Source organism: Phoca vitulina, unplaced genomic scaffold (assembly GCF_004348235.1).
Source record: "Phoca vitulina isolate PV1807 unplaced genomic scaffold, GSC_HSeal_1.0 scaffold8, whole genome shotgun sequence".
Taxonomy (NCBI): Eukaryota; Metazoa; Chordata; class Mammalia; order Carnivora; family Phocidae; genus Phoca; species Phoca vitulina.
The window spans coordinates 22,300,364-22,316,401 of record NW_022589711.1 but is presented as its reverse complement, the minus strand read 5'-3'; the positions used below and the strand labels follow the sequence as shown (position 1 = coordinate 22,316,401).

Here is a 16,038-nt window from a genome sequence, read left to right as displayed (position 1 = left end):
ATTAAGAAATAAATGGTAAGTTCAAACTAAAAGTACAGACTTTTTCATGTACTTAATTCTGGGGCCTAAAAAGACAAACTGCCATAGAAAAAAAATCTTTCTACTTAAAAATATATGTTATTAAGGAATATGTTGTTTTCCTAGAAACTTTTCCAACCTGGCTCCTATGGAGCTGCAGCATGTACATCCAGAGGAGAAGTAACATCAGGGTCTGGTGAGGTGGTCTCTTCAGTGCCTTCTCGAATTTTCCCCCCTTTTAGCAGTGTTGAAAATAGGTCTGGAAAAGCATAGGAAAGCTATATCAAATTTTCCTTAGGAGGTTTTTTCCATACTGTTTTAGCAACTTTGCATGGTGAAGGTGTTACATGGTATGACATACGTATTCATTTTCACTAATGAGTCCTCCCATGTAAAATTAACAAAATCCTCAAGAAAAATATAATTACAGGGGCACCTGGGTGGCTCAGTCGGGTAAGCCTCTGCCTTCAGCTCAGGTCATGATCTCAGGGTCCTGGGATGGAGTCCCACAGTGGGGTCCCTGCTCAGCGGGGAGTCTGCTTCTCCCTCTGCCTCTGCCCCTCCCCCCATTTGTGCTCACTCTCTATTGCTCTGTCTCAAATAAATAAAATCTTGAAAAAAAAAAAGAAAAATATAATTACACTGCATTAATTCAAATCAGGCTATATTTGAAAATATGCTTGTGTGAGTCAGATCAGAAGCATACTTAGAACTACACAAACATAAAAATGCTTTCTAAGGAAAACTGAACTATTTAGGATGGTTATCCTATATACAAAATGAAATATGATGCTTTAGGACAATATGTCTTTTGATATGCTCTCTTTATAAGCTAGATTTTTAAAAATATTTAAATATTATATGCTCTTATACAGTCCAGAAAAATGAAATGCATTGTTTAATGAGTATAAATAAGAATTACCAAAAATGAAAATATCACTAATTACATTTCTAATCTTGAATGAAAAAGACAATACTGCATGTTGGCAGATATATATCATCTTTAATTTGTTGAAATGATCAGCGTAATTAGTTACAACATGAGAAATATATTTTGATTTGATTCTTCCCCAGGATTGACTACCTGACGTGTAGTAAAACTCTTGGTGATTTAGTTATAGTTGTTTTCTAAAATCCATAAAAATGTTGATTATGTATTATCTTCTGGTTTAGTGAAAATGAATGTAGTAATAAATATTTAAAGAAGAGAGGTTGCTAAAACAGTAACCATTAATATAAATACTCAGTGTTACTGGATTAAACTTTATAAGGCTTGGATGGATATTAGAGAGCCAATATTTGAATTTCTGTAGTATAACTGAAAGTGGATATAAATAATAAACAGTATCACCATTTTTTATGGTGCTAGAATATTTTAAAAAAACAAGTAATGGAGAAAACTTTTATGTGCTAGGAGCAAAGATAATATTTAAAGTCATCATATTTAATGGACTTTTTTTTCCTATCCCATGTTTTCATATTTAAGATAGATAGTACTTTAGGAAAAATACAGTTGAATTATCTGATTGTTTCATGGTCCTTAATCTGTTAACACTTACTTCAATGTCATTTGCCTTCCCAATTGCCCACTCTTAAGTTTATAACTTTATCTAAACCTCACTGATACTGAAAACACTGTAAAATAATGTAAATGCTATAAATTAATTTTTACAAATATTCTTATACCCACCTGCCATATGATTATGACACATACATACAGTGAAATTATAGTTGCCCAATATGTAGTTTGTTTAATGAAACACAAAATCAGTAGAAATGTCTATTTCCACTTGATATATTTTGTCAGATTTTTTAGAAATCTGTATTTGGTTATTTCAAAACAACAGTTAAAAACTGACTCTAAAAAATAAATGATAATTTACAACTAAGATAAAAACAAATATGTTAATATAATTTCTTTAATAATGATGGCAAAATAAAATTAGAAATGATCTTTAAGAATAAACTCTAAATACAAAAATGAAATCCAAAGCTTCCAGGAAGGAAAATCTGATAGAAATTAATCCTGACCTCTGTGACTTAAATTTAATCATGGAACACTACGTCAAAAACTAATGATGTACTGTATGGTGACTAACATAACATTAAAAAAAAAAAAAGTTAAAAATCAAAATAGAGAAGGGTATTCTATTTACAAACAACTGTCTTTGTGGCTTAAATATATGCAAATTTATTTCTCCCTGTGGAAAAGAAAACTCATTAAAATAGGAAAATACATTTCATATTTTGATAGAAAAACTCTATTAATAACTTAATTTAGCATGAACAGTACAATATTGTGGGGGGAAAAACCTATGATTTAATGACAAATTTCTAAAATGACAATATTCACCAATAGATATTGCAGAAACTTAAAGAAAATCATGAACAATCAGAACACCTGATTATGAACAATAAGAAAACCTGTGAAACTGAAAAGTGTGCTCAGAGACAGCTTGCTGTGACCCAAACCCTACAAAATAGAAGGTGCATTTCTTCAAGATCGGCTGTAACATAAGCAAATAAAATCCTTACAAGATAGCTACAAAAATAAGAGTTCATCAGAGTTCCCAAGTGTTCATATTCAGTATTAAATATATCTTTTAAATATGAAGTTATCAAAGTGAAAACATACAATAATAGTAAAATCAGTTTAATTTTCACAAATTTCTTGCCAACAGGTTGCCACTTTACATAAGCAAGCAGAATTCAAAATTGAAAAGAGCAAACTATGAAAGAAAAAAAAAGGAACCAGGAAAAAGTTTGAGGCTGAACAAAAGAACAGCCTAAGAGGAATATTTTCAAAGGTATAACAGATAAACTAGGCATATTATAGAGGTGAAACTAGTAAAAACTTCATTTTCCATAATTTAGTAATGAAATACAGGGTTCACAAGCCACAGGTGCTCTAACAGGAGAAAAATGGCAAATTCCTTTTGTCTCCTTGGAAAATTATTATATCAAATAATTAGATAGACATCACACACACACTAGTTGATATTAGCTAAATTTTAAATATTAAATATCAAATTGTTTGGAAGATGTAAGGCAGTACCTTATAAGAGAGAGAGTATAAACTGCAGTTTAAAGGAAAAAAGGTGAAATTTTCTAAGTATATGGATCCTCAAAGTATTAAGCTGAGTAAGCAAATAAAGCAAAAACAATGGTAGCAAGCTCATGAACACTATTAATTACAAACTTCATTATAGGATAAACAAAGATTAATACAATTTAGTTATTAAATAAAGGGTTTTTAAGTTCCCTGTATCTAATTAGGTTACAGAGCAATAAAGAATAAAAAGAAGACAACTGGTAAGTTTACATGGACTAAGGCCAACCTGAATTTATTTATTTATTTATTTTATATTTTTAAAGATTTTATTTATTCATTTGAGAGAGAGAGAGAGAAAGTGCACAAGCAGGAGAGGCAGAGGGAGAGGGAGAAACAGGCTCCCCACTAAGCTGGGAGCCTGACGCGGGGCTCAATCCCAGGACCCTGAGATCATGACCTGAGCCGAAGGAAGACACTTAACCATATGAGCCACCCGGGCGCCCCCAACTTGAATTTAATAAAGACGCACAAAATAGTTTTGCATAGCAGCAGGTAGAAATGAGAAAACTCATACAAAATAACAAAACAATTCCTCGGTGAAACAAATTTTGGGAAGCCTGAGAATCAAATTTAAATGTTGTGTGCATGCTTGTGTTGGATTATTTATTTTTATAATTAAAAATACTTCACTCTTTAAAATTCTATTTTAACTTAGGAATACCTACCAGGAATGGTATGCTATATGCTTCCATTTTTGGTGAAACATGTCATGGGACATTTCTCTCCAGTCTACACTTTAGATAATACTGGCCTGCAGTGAAAAATATAATATTTGGCAACAGGAGCGACTTATGGTAGAAAAACTGCAAAGTTTTCTGTTGAGTTGCCATTGTAAATACTGGGAGTCCCTCAGTAAATTTCCAAATCTAACTCAATGGACAGGTTCTAAGTTTAGTAATGGGTAGGGGTAAGAGATTATAGAAGTACTTGCTGGCTTTGAGATGCTTTCAGGTGTACAGACCATCAGGTCCTTAAGTCTAAGGTATGAAAGGTCATTAATCCATCCCCACCTTTTGTCCCCATTAGGGTACTGCTGATAGGATGCAGCAGTATCCCTGGCACCCTGGAATCTTCTACTCTAAATATACCATCCTAGAATGGTAACTGCAATGAACTCCTGGTAAACTGCTTTTCTACCCTAAAAATAAAGCAAAAAATGTTCTAAGATTAAATTTTGTTTGCTTGTATAGGATGATATTAAAGATACCCAAAACTGTCCAGAAAAGAAGAAATCAAAGATATATATACACACACATATATATATCTATATATAATATTGGCAGAAGGTAAAAATAACATGAAGCTATGACAGGATGGCAAGAAGGGGGAAGGGGACCTCAAAAATAAGCCTCGTAAGGGTCACAAAACAAATTTTAAAAGATAAATAAAATTTCACAGGTCCATGGTTTTAAGATACGAGGTGGTTAGAAAGAGTTGAAAAAATTACAAGGGGGTATTTTCAGCCTCTGATATAGGTAGCCTAGCTTAAATAAAATAAAAAATTAAAATAAAATAAAATAAAATTAAAATAAAAATAAACTCTGGGGAGAGAAGTGGAAGAGACTTAAGGGAGGCAGAGACTAAAGAAGATGAGATCCTTGAAAGAACAGTATTACACTGGTGCTGCATCAGATTTTAGACACCCCATCTATACTGAGGGCATCCTCCATCTCTAATATAGGGGGTGGAGTGGTTGGAAGGGGATAGAAAGACCTCAAGTAGAAAGCTGCAGTTATTGAAACCCTATGGAGGAATCAGAAGTTGGACTCTGGCTTTCAGAGCAGCTGGAAATTAGGGCTGGGGGTGTGACTGTGGAGAGTCAAAGAAGGAGGAGTCCAAAAGCTGCCCACAGACACCACTCTAACTGCCCTTGTTCCAACCAAGGCTAAAAGCAGCCCAGAAGAAAACAACAGAAAGCCTTGAAAGAGCTTAGTAGAGATTTTAGTAGCTGTTTACCCCAAGGGAGGTGAGTTCACAGTTAAGTCTCGACAAATTCAGACTGTAAATATCCTGGCTCTCCTTGTTGGCAGACTAAGGGACTATCTACAACTAAGTGCAAAACCATTAATAGACTGAAATAGCCCTAACAAAGCCTAAAACCAAGCCTCTAAAAAAACAAGGGGATCTGTGAGTCATTTAAACTGCCTGCTAGAAGAAAATTCAAAAGTTTTCAGAAGAAATTTGCAATATCCAGAGTCTCTAAAATATATCATCCATAATGTCCAGTGTGCAAGAAAACTTATTAAACATGTGAAAAAACAAGGAAATGAGGCCCAGTATCAAGAGAAAAATCTGTCAATTGAAATAAACACACTAACCAGATAGCAACTAAGAAATTCTGGAATTGAACAAACGCAATATCTGAAATAAAAAATCCATTAGTTGAGATTAAAAACATATTGGACAAAATAGAAAAAGAATCAGTGAAACACCTGTTAATGTAAATAATCCACACTAAAGTATACAGAGGAAAGAAAGATTGAAAAGAAGAAAAGGGACTACAATGTCAATAACCTGAGAGCCAGTATGAAGATATCCTGCATATACGTTTTTGGAGTCCCAGACAGAGAGGACAGAGAGATTGAGACAGAAATATTTGAAAAAAGTATGACAATTTTTTTTTAAGTTTCATCACAAAGAAACCCACAGGTTCAGGAAGCTCAGCAAATTCCAAGCAGGATAAAGTAAAACAATTGTTTCTTTTTTTAATTATGAATTTAGGAGATTTTAACTATAGGCATCATTTGTTTGCTAGGAATCCAAACTGAAAACGAATACATAAATTATTTTATAAATGTTACAAAAGTACTAAACTTGTTGGAAGAGTAGCTTATTACTAAATTAACAAGAACATTAAATTCTGGAAAATATACGAAATAGATTAAAGACTTGAGTGTAAGATCTGAAACCATAAAACTCCCTGAAGAAAACATAGGCAGTAAGTTCTTTGACATCAGCCTTAGCAATACTTTTTTGGACCTATCTCCTCAGGCAAGGATAACAAAAACTAAAATAAACAAATGGGATTATATCAAACTAAAAAGCTTTTGCACAGCAAAAGAAACCATCAACAAAATGAAAAAACAATCTACTGAATGGGAGAAGATATCTGCAAATCTTATATCCAATAAGAGGTTAAAATATATAAAGAACTTACACAATAACAGGTTAAAATATATAAAATATATAAAGAACTTATACAATTCAGCACCAAAAAAAAAAAAAAAAACCCAAAAAACAAATAAGCCGATTAAAAAATGGGCAGAGGACTTGAATACATATTTTTCAAGGAAGACATGCAGATGGCCAACAGACACATGAAAAGAAGTTCAACATCACTAATCATCAGAGAAATGCAAATCAAATCCACAGTGAGATATCACCTCACACCTGTCAAATCAGCCATCATCAAAAAGACAAAAAATAACAGTGCTGGCAGTAATGTGGAGAAAAGGGAACCCTTGTACACCATGCACGACAATGTAAGTTAGTGCAGTCACTATGGAAAACAATATGGAGGTCACTCAAAAAATTAAAAATAGAACTACCAGGGGCACCTGGGTGGCTCAGTTGGTTAAGCAGCTGCCTTCAGCTCAGGTCATGATCCCAGGGTCCTGGGATCGAGCCCCGCATCGGGCTCCCTGCTCAGTGGAGAGCCTGCTTCTCCCTCTCCCTCTGCCTGCCACTCTGCCTACTTGTGCTATCTCTCTGTCAAACAGATAAATAAAAAATATCTTTAAAAAAAAAAATAGAACTACCATATGATCTAGCAATTCCACCTCTGGGTATTTACCTGAAGAAAACTAAAATACTAACTTGAAGAGATACATGCACTCCTATGTTTACTGCAGCATTATTGACAATAGCCAAAATATAGAAACAACCTAAGTGTCCACTGATGGATGAATGGACAAAGAAGATGTGGTATATATGTGCAATGGAATATTGCTCAGCCATAAATAGGAATGAAATTTTGCCATCTGCAACAACATTAATGGATGGAGAGAGCATAACGCTAAGCAAAATAAGTCAGACAGAGAAAGATAACTATCATATGAGCTCATTTATATGTGGAATCTAAAAAACAAAACAAAACAGAAACAGACTCATATATACAGGAAACAAATTACTGGTACCAGAGTGGGGAAGTGCTAGGGAGTAGGAAAAACAGGTAAGTAGAATGAAGAGGTACAAACCTCCAGTTATAAAATAAGTCATGAGTAAGTAATATACAGCATAGGGAATATAGTCAATAATATTGTAGTAATTTTGAATGGTGATGGATGGTAACTAGACTTACCATGGGGATCATTCTGTGATATGAAAAAATATATCACTATATTTTACACCTAAAATTAATATAATACTGCATGCCAGTTAAACTTCAATAAAAAAAATCTAGAAAATATTAGAGGTTTGAGTTACTTAAAAGTGTAGGGCACTGAATTAAAAATTATAACCTCAAGGTATTTGTTGAAAAGTCGAATATTATAATTGACCAAGTGATGTTATTGAGGTGACTTCTGTTTTTTTTCTCTTTTTAACATTTTATAAATAAACTTTTTATATATCATTGTTGGCATTATGCTACTACTCTTTCAGAATTGGTTGTAGATAATCATTTTTTTCTTGATGTGGCAGAGTATGATGAAGATACAAAATCTGCTCATAGAATGAAATATTTAGCTAATGATCATTAAAATTGTATGAAGTACTAAAGTTCAAAGACACATATGCGGAAACATCTAAAAAAGTAAGGACCATGGAGAAGTTCTGAAAGGTAGTAAAAGTTATGATCAGACAATTTACAAAAAAAGAAATATCAATGATGAATTCCAATGACCAACTAGCATGCAAAGATTTGCAGACCAAAATATCTTTAGCCTATTAAATTGGCTTATAAAATAAAACTCAATATTAATGCTATGTTAAGTTCTAAAAAACCAACCAAGTAAAATGTTGGGTTGTATCATTGACAAGTTTATAGAACGACAAGGGTGAGATAACTATATAAATGGGAATCATTTTCAAATGTGGGATATCCATATTTGCATTATTGAAGAAATGTTATAGCAGGGTTTCACACTATTTTTTTTAAATTACTAGCTTTGGTAAGCAGACTCATATGGTGCTATGAAAATATAATATTAATTTCATGCTCATTATATGCCAAGTGTTTTGGGGGCACTTGGTATAGTTGTGAGCAAAACAGAAAAATCTCTACACATGCACAACTTAATTCTAGCAGTTATTGGTATCAAAAGCCTTACAAGTTTGAAGATTCTTTGGATGTAACTAAAATGTATTTTTCAGGTTTACTGAAGAAAATATTTTAAATCATTGTTGATCCTTATGGAATTCAAGCAATTGACTCTAGACCCTTATTTTGCAAAAGTTGTTTCCTTGAAAAAATCACTTGCATAAATTCTGCTCCTTCAAAAAACCAAACTATTGGACAAGGTTTGTTTGTGTGAGTGTGCGTGTGTGTGTGTGAATGTGTGTGTGTGTATGTAAGTGGGATTTTTGGGAATGGAAAATGCCATAATATTCAGATATTTGTAAAAATATTAACAAGTAATATGATTTTTTTTTAAAGATTTTATTTATTTTTTTGACAGAGAGAGACATAGCGAGAGCAGGAACACAAGCAGGGGGAGTGGGAGAGGGAGAAACAGGCTTCCTGCGGAGCAGGGAGCCCGATGTGGGACTCGATCCCAGAACCCTGGGATCATGACCTGAGCTGAACGCAGACGCTTAACGACTGAGCCACCCAGGCGCCCACAAGTAATATGATTTTTAATGTAAAAATCTTAAACTTGTTTGTTCCCTACATTAAAATACTACTTCAGAGCCTATTTCTTAATTGTTATAAAAAATTTGTCACAAAACACTACAGTAATAAAGCCATTTCTTATCAAGAATGACAACCGGGGGCACCTGGGTGGCTCAGTCGGTTATGAGTCCCACTCTTGATTTCAGCTCAGGTCACGATCTCAGGGTACTGAGATCGAGCCCTGCATGAGGCTCCACGCCTACGCCTAGCATAGAGCCTGCTTGGGATTTTCTTTCTCCCTCTCCCTCTGCCCCTCCCTGCTCTCTCTCTCTCTAAAAAGAAAAAAAAAAAAAAAGAATGACAACTGTTGTCTGGTCATTTCCTTTTGTATAACAAGATGATTATCACAGTATTATTTATGATACCCCAAAATAGAAACAAATATCTATACTTCCTTCTTTGTCTGACTCCTCAATCCACAATTAGTTGTTTCGCATACTTAACTTTCCTCCAATTTCAATTTAAAATTTATAGTCATAAACTCTGTATCCCTATAATTTCACACTAAATTCTTCTCTTCCAAAAAACTTCCATGTCCTAAATACATTTTTACTGCCATAATGATCTGTGTCTATATCCTGAATCTTCCCTATTTTCCATCTTTTTGCAAGGTGCTAATGAAACTGTAGAATTACAAGCAAATTATATTATAACATAAATAATTTCAATTGAAGAAATTTAAAAACCAAAGTAGAGCTACTGGAATCCTAAGAAGCTGTAGTATTTGCTATCTAGATATCTGTCTGTGGCAAAGTGTGGATTCTGAATGTATAGAAGTATTTAAATTAGAGTTTTTGATGTCTTTAGCTAAAGAAATTTAATAATAGATGAATAACAAAGGAAGGTCTGCAACTTTTGAAACCTGGAGATCCAATAATTAAATATATCATTAGTAGAGGGAGATATACTAAGGCAATTTAATTTCCTTCTAAATAAAGCAGATTAATCCTATTAAACATTCATCATTTTTTCATTATTTCTAATTCATGTGGTTTAAGTAATTATGAAATATGTTAAATACTAGGAAAAAGGTTTTCTTTTTATAGACCTTTCATAAAGTAATAAAATGCAAAAGGTAGGCTAGATAATTAATGTACACTCTATAATAGTTATTAAAATATTTTATTTGGAAAATTTTCCCCCAAAATGCAAAAGATACAGGAGGATATAAAGTTGGATGAGGTACATCACTTAGATTTAATTACAGATAGCATTTTTTATCATTTCAGTTTTTTGAAAATTTCAGACATAATAACATTTAAATTATAAATACTTTAGCCAGCCTCTTTTAAAGATATATTTTCCTACATAAGCATCATGCCATTATTGTACTTAATAAAACTAACATTGATTCTTTAATGTTATCTACAAATATAGTCTATTTTCAAATTTACTGACATATCCAATACAGGTCTACATCTTGCAATTAATTATGACTCTATTTTTTTAATCTGAACAATTTGTTACCCTAAATATTTTACATAGTGATTTTAATATCCTTTGACATTATGTGCTGAATTAAATATTCCATTAAGTTTTTAAAAATGGTGATTTTTCTAATACTATCATTCCTTCTTTATTTAGTTGGAGGCATTTTTCTGTAATGAAAAGCTGTCCCTCATGAACTGAGACTATTTGGTTACCGAGAAATAGAGCTGTTACAAGAAAATGAACATAAATGCTTAATTCTTTTCTTTAATTGCATATTTTCAGAGTAAGGATTTGGTAAAATAGTTATCAAATAATAAGACTTTTTTTGTTTTCTCTCTCATATCAAGGTAGACTGATGGATTTTAATATACTTAATATGTTTCAATCAACTTCAGTCATTATTCTTTTTCATGCTTAAATTTTCATAATCTTGACCAACAGAAGCTCCATTAACCTGATTTCTATGTTATCACAAATATACACACAGTGCATTAACAGTTATGATTTTTCAATAAATTTCAAAATCATCTCTGTAAATTAATTTTAGTTCTTTAGTTATCCTAACTGAGAGCTTTATAAAGGCATTGAGAGAACAGCCAGGGCCAGTTCATTAAAATCATGAATATTTTACAGTAAGAGAAAAATAATAATCACAAAAATATATGCTTTTAGAAATGCTACATTCAACTTTTCTGTATACTTTTGAAGTTTAAAAAATTTAACCAAACACAAATGTACTTAAAAGGTAATAATAATACAAAAAGTAAACATGCAAAATGATTTATGTAGTTAACTAATACATTCTATTTATGTATGATCTGGGAAAGAAAAATAAGTGCTTACTGATTTTCAAATATCACATAATTGTAATCACTTTTACAGAGTAACATTCTCATTGTAGTGCTAATCACAAAGAAAATTACAACATATAACACTGTCACCAGTGAGTTTTTACTATGTATATTTTTCTGTTTTTCTAGATAAAGCTATATGGATAATCCTTAACCTTAAAGTAAAACATAATTAACCTAAACAAATTGCAGTGTTGTTGGATATCTGTATCAGAATTCTTTTTCTTATATAGATAATTGTCTTAAAGAATTCTGGACAAAATATGGCTAAAGTTATTTTCCTTTATTATAATCCATAAAATCTTGAATTAAGTAAAACTTTCTTTTAAATCTTACCAAAATTAGCTCTTCAAATTCTACTCAAAATTGAAAAAATTATTTTTATTCTACAATTTAAGTTTTAACTATTTAAGTTTCCATAACAGACAACAAGAAATATTATTTAAGTTGAAGCCATTTTATGGAGCTCTTTTTATTTTTTTTAAAAATGGGAAGTCTTCCTGAAAGCACAAATATATGCATTTTTTATATTTTAAAATTTATATGCATACTAAATTTATATGCATACTAAAATATAATAAAGCATATACACACACAATCATAAAGAAAACCATACAGGAAATCTTCCTCAAAGGTCTCTGGAATAATTAAATTGCAAAAGAAATGCCTACATATCAACACAAGGATAGTTTATCTAAATGGAAATGTGTCTGCTGGTTTGTCTTTGTAAATATAACTTAGTTAATCAAAAGAAACTTAAAAACTCCTGAAGAGCAGGTCTTTGGCACTAAATAAACATTCACTAAATATACTGCGAATTGAATGAATGAATAAATGGAAGCATGTTTTCATTTTGTTTAATATTTTCTGCTACTTTCTCTATACTCTAGTGTAATGAAAGGGAATCTTTTGAATTTATGATAAGTAGATGAAAATTATACCCTTAAATCCTGTGCATTTTCCATCACTTAATCACTTTTCCACCAATCAATTTGATTTTAATTTAAAGTTTAAGTTTAAACATCTTTTGTCATAGGAAAACATGTCACTTATTGATAAAGAAAATTTATGTAACATACAACTATTCTGGCAATTTTTTTTTTTACTATTTTCTTCTACCAACCATTTATTACAATGAGAAGCAAAAGATAATATCAACTTCTGTTGCCTTTTCCCTTGTCTCCTTAACTTAATTTGTAATGCAAGTATTTTGAGTAGTCTCTAAGAAATCTTTGCCTACTTCTAGGTCATGTATTCTCTTGTTGTTTTTCTTTCCTAGAAGCTTTATGGTTTTAGCTGTTACATATACTACTAGTTAAAAATTTATTTTTTAATGAGTATTTAAATCAAATAAGTGGGTAATTACCAAAGGAGAGCTTTACAAGTTACAGATTTAGACTCAGAGATGCACTATGATTTGTATGCACTCCTTTTCTTCTTCTATAGAGTAGTGTAATACTAAGACAACACAGAACGGAAAATAAAGGAAAAAAAATCCACAATATATTTATTAACACAAAGAGCTTGCAGCAAAGTGATTTGTCAAATGAAGAAATATTAAGGAAAGTATTATTAGAGATGGACACACATTTCTACTTTGGCCAAAGGCATAGGGTTTTATATCTATGAGACTTTAAATAGTATCCAATACCTAAAAGCTATTACAGTCAATTAAAAACCCTGCCTCGGTAGACTGAAAAAAGATAGTTACTCTTATTGAAATAGACATAAATATAAAAAATTCCCTAAAGCTAAATTAAATGAAGTGCCTAAATGAATCATTTTTAAGCAAGAGACAACATAACATTCCTTTGTAGATAATATTAATGTACTTTTATGAATTTCTATGGAATCTATTATCCTGCCACAAACTTTAATTGAATACTTTCTAAATCTTCTTTTATTATGTATTTTATGTATAGACATGTAAATTTAATCCTTGTTCTCAAACCTGAATCTATGAGCTTTTGTTATTCCCAAAAAGATTCTCTAATTTTGAAATTCATGATACTTCGTATTTCCTCTGGTTTGCACAGTAGTATTCTAATGTATTATCTAATCATTTACTGTTGATATTAATGATAAAAATAAAACACATCCTTAAACCCTGCGAAGAATAGACATTTTTTCCAAATACACAGTTATTAAAAATGGCCATACTCTATTGTTGCCATATCTTATTTATGAATAATGTAGTAGAATGAAGAGGGATAACTTAGATTTTGTTTTATGTCAACTATAAAATTTCCCAGCTGATATTAAGAAATTGTGACAGGGGCGCCTGGGTGGCTCAGTCGTTAAGCGTCTGCTTTCAGCTCAGGTCATGATCCCAGGGTCTTGGGATCGAGCCCCGCATCGGGCTCCCTGCTCTGCGGGAAGCCTGCTTCTCCCTCTCCTACTCCCCCTGCTGGTGTTCCCTCTCTCACTGTGCCTCTCCCTGTCAAATAAATAAAATCTTAAAAAAAAAAAAAAGAAATAGTGACATAGGTATTTTATTAAAGTAATATTTCTTTACTTATGTATTTGATTTATTTAAAAAATTAATTCAAGAACACTTTAAATTCATTATGTAGTATTATAAATGAAAAAACTTCTCTCCCCCGATAGAAATTTATCAGTCAGAAACTTAAATATATAAGAATGTGAAATAAAGTAACAAATCAAATGTAATATACTATGCTTTCATATCACTACAATTGCTTTTGGTCATTCCTCACATATAAGCTAGAATCTAAACATTAAAAAAAATAAACTAATAAGAAATATTACTGAAGGGAGGGAAAAATGAAACAAGACAAAACCAGAGAGGGAGACAAAGACTCTTAATCTCAGGAAACAAACTGAGGGTTGCTGGAGTGGAGGGGCGTGGGAGGGATGGGGTGGCTGGTTGATGGACATTGAGAAGGGTATGTGCTATGGTGAGCACTGTGAATTGTATAAGAGTGATGAATCACAGACCTATACTCCTGAAACAAATAATACATTGCATGTTAATAAAAAATAAATAAATAAAGGAATATTACTAAGTAAGTTTCTATATAATTCGAATAAAGACTGTATAATAGACTGAATTTAAACTATCTCTAAAAATGTTATTTTTTTTCTGAAAGCACCACTTCATAAAATCAGGACAATTTACACATAACTCTATAAAATATTCAATTATTTTTTTAAGATTTCAAAGTCGTTAACTAGCTTTCCACCTTTCCTGCCACACACTGCATAAAATACCATAGTTTCTATGGTATTTTATTTTGCCCATTATAAGAAGTAATTTAAAAGTTTTACAGTCATAAACATTCTGGTAAGACATCTCATGGTAGGATTCTGGTCATTTGCTTTATAAGCTCAAACATTAACCTTCTTATTGGAAACCTGTACAAAATACTGTTTCAAAATCTCTTTCAAAAGAGTTCCTAAAACATGTTTTGACTGACTTATTTCTAGATTCCATGAACAGACACCAAGCATCTGACATCTAACTTTTTTAAATTAGGGTGATATTTTCCTTTATGTTTTATACACACTTCAATCCATGTTTGTAATGTGAAATGCTTATTTTTACTAAATGAATATGAAATCCAAATACAAATTATTTAAAATACTATTAAAACACAATTTCAAAAAGCCTTATAAAGTAAGGTCCCAAAGTATAAACTCATACATTTCCTACTCATATCTCTTTGCTGTCTTGCACTTTGCCTTCCATCACTGAATGGGCAAAGAAAGTATAGCCATCAGGCAATGCTTTTATATATTAACTATCTGTTATAGTTATATTAACTATCCATCATATAGAAATTTTAGCCATCAGGCAATGCTTTTATATATTAACTAATCATTATATGTTAACTATCTGTTAAATATATATATATGATATATACTTTATATACTATCCATTTTATATATAACTATATATGATATAGTTGTGCTATATCATAGCACAACTTTTGAAATCTTAAAGGTAATTAACTAAAAGGATAATTTTCATGTTTTAATAACATTAGACTATAAATATTTAATATTTAAATTTAAAATGCAATTTTACCCATTTGGAAAAGTATACCATTTGTTGTTTTTCTCTTAAACCTATTTGAACCTCTAGCATATATGCAAATTTAGTAATAATTATCTATAACTCATAATCTTTTTTGTGCTCCAATCTCTATGCACTGCAAATCTCAATCATGACTGGGTCATCAAAATAATTTAGTGGGTCATGACTACGAAGATGGGGGAAAAAAAAAGAAAAGATGGACGGGAGATAGAGACAGGGGAGGGGTAGGAGGAGAGACTAGAAAAAGTAAAATAGAAAGTAGTAAGGACAAGTATTTTTATGACTTTCTAAATACTGGATTGCAATGTAAAAATTATACTGTCTATGGCAAAAATCTTTGAAAGATACCACATAGGAGAGAATCAAAGGAGTCCCACTGGAAATAATTCTTTAGCTGTAATTATAAAATTGAAGAATTAATGGCACTGTAGATATTCACAAATACTAAATCTTCCACACTTTTGAAGATTACTAAGTATGAGGTTACACAAGTTAATTAATAAAACATACTGATTTCTCATTTTGCAAATTTTATTGAGTTTGGGTCTTTGCAATAGGGGGGTGTTCTTACATCTTCTGATTGCCCAGTATTTTGAATTCATTGACCCCCTGATTCTGGAGACCAATAATAATAATGGTCTCCTCAGGTAGTAATAAGTCTTTTAATCAAAAGACAGTCTTTTATGCATTCTGCCATGTTAGACCCAACTTAATGTCTACCATTCCACACTGCAGT

General features: G+C 31.6%; 1 protein-coding gene across 13 annotated transcripts in view; it reads right to left on the bottom strand.

Moving 5' to 3' along the window:
* The window catches only part of EPHA6 (EPH receptor A6), an 811,402-nt gene that overhangs the window by 681,719 nt on the left and 113,645 nt on the right, over positions 1-16,038 (bottom strand). For 2 of the 13 annotated variants that reach the window (XM_032406366.1, XM_032406367.1), the window contains exon 3: positions 158-277. The exons of the other annotated variants lie outside the window; for them this stretch is intronic. In XM_032406366.1, the coding sequence (XP_032262257.1) occupies positions 158-205 (48 nt within the window). In that variant the 5' untranslated portion in view covers positions 206-277. The remainder of the gene's footprint in view (positions 1-157; positions 278-16,038) is intronic. 13 annotated transcript variants of the gene reach the window in all.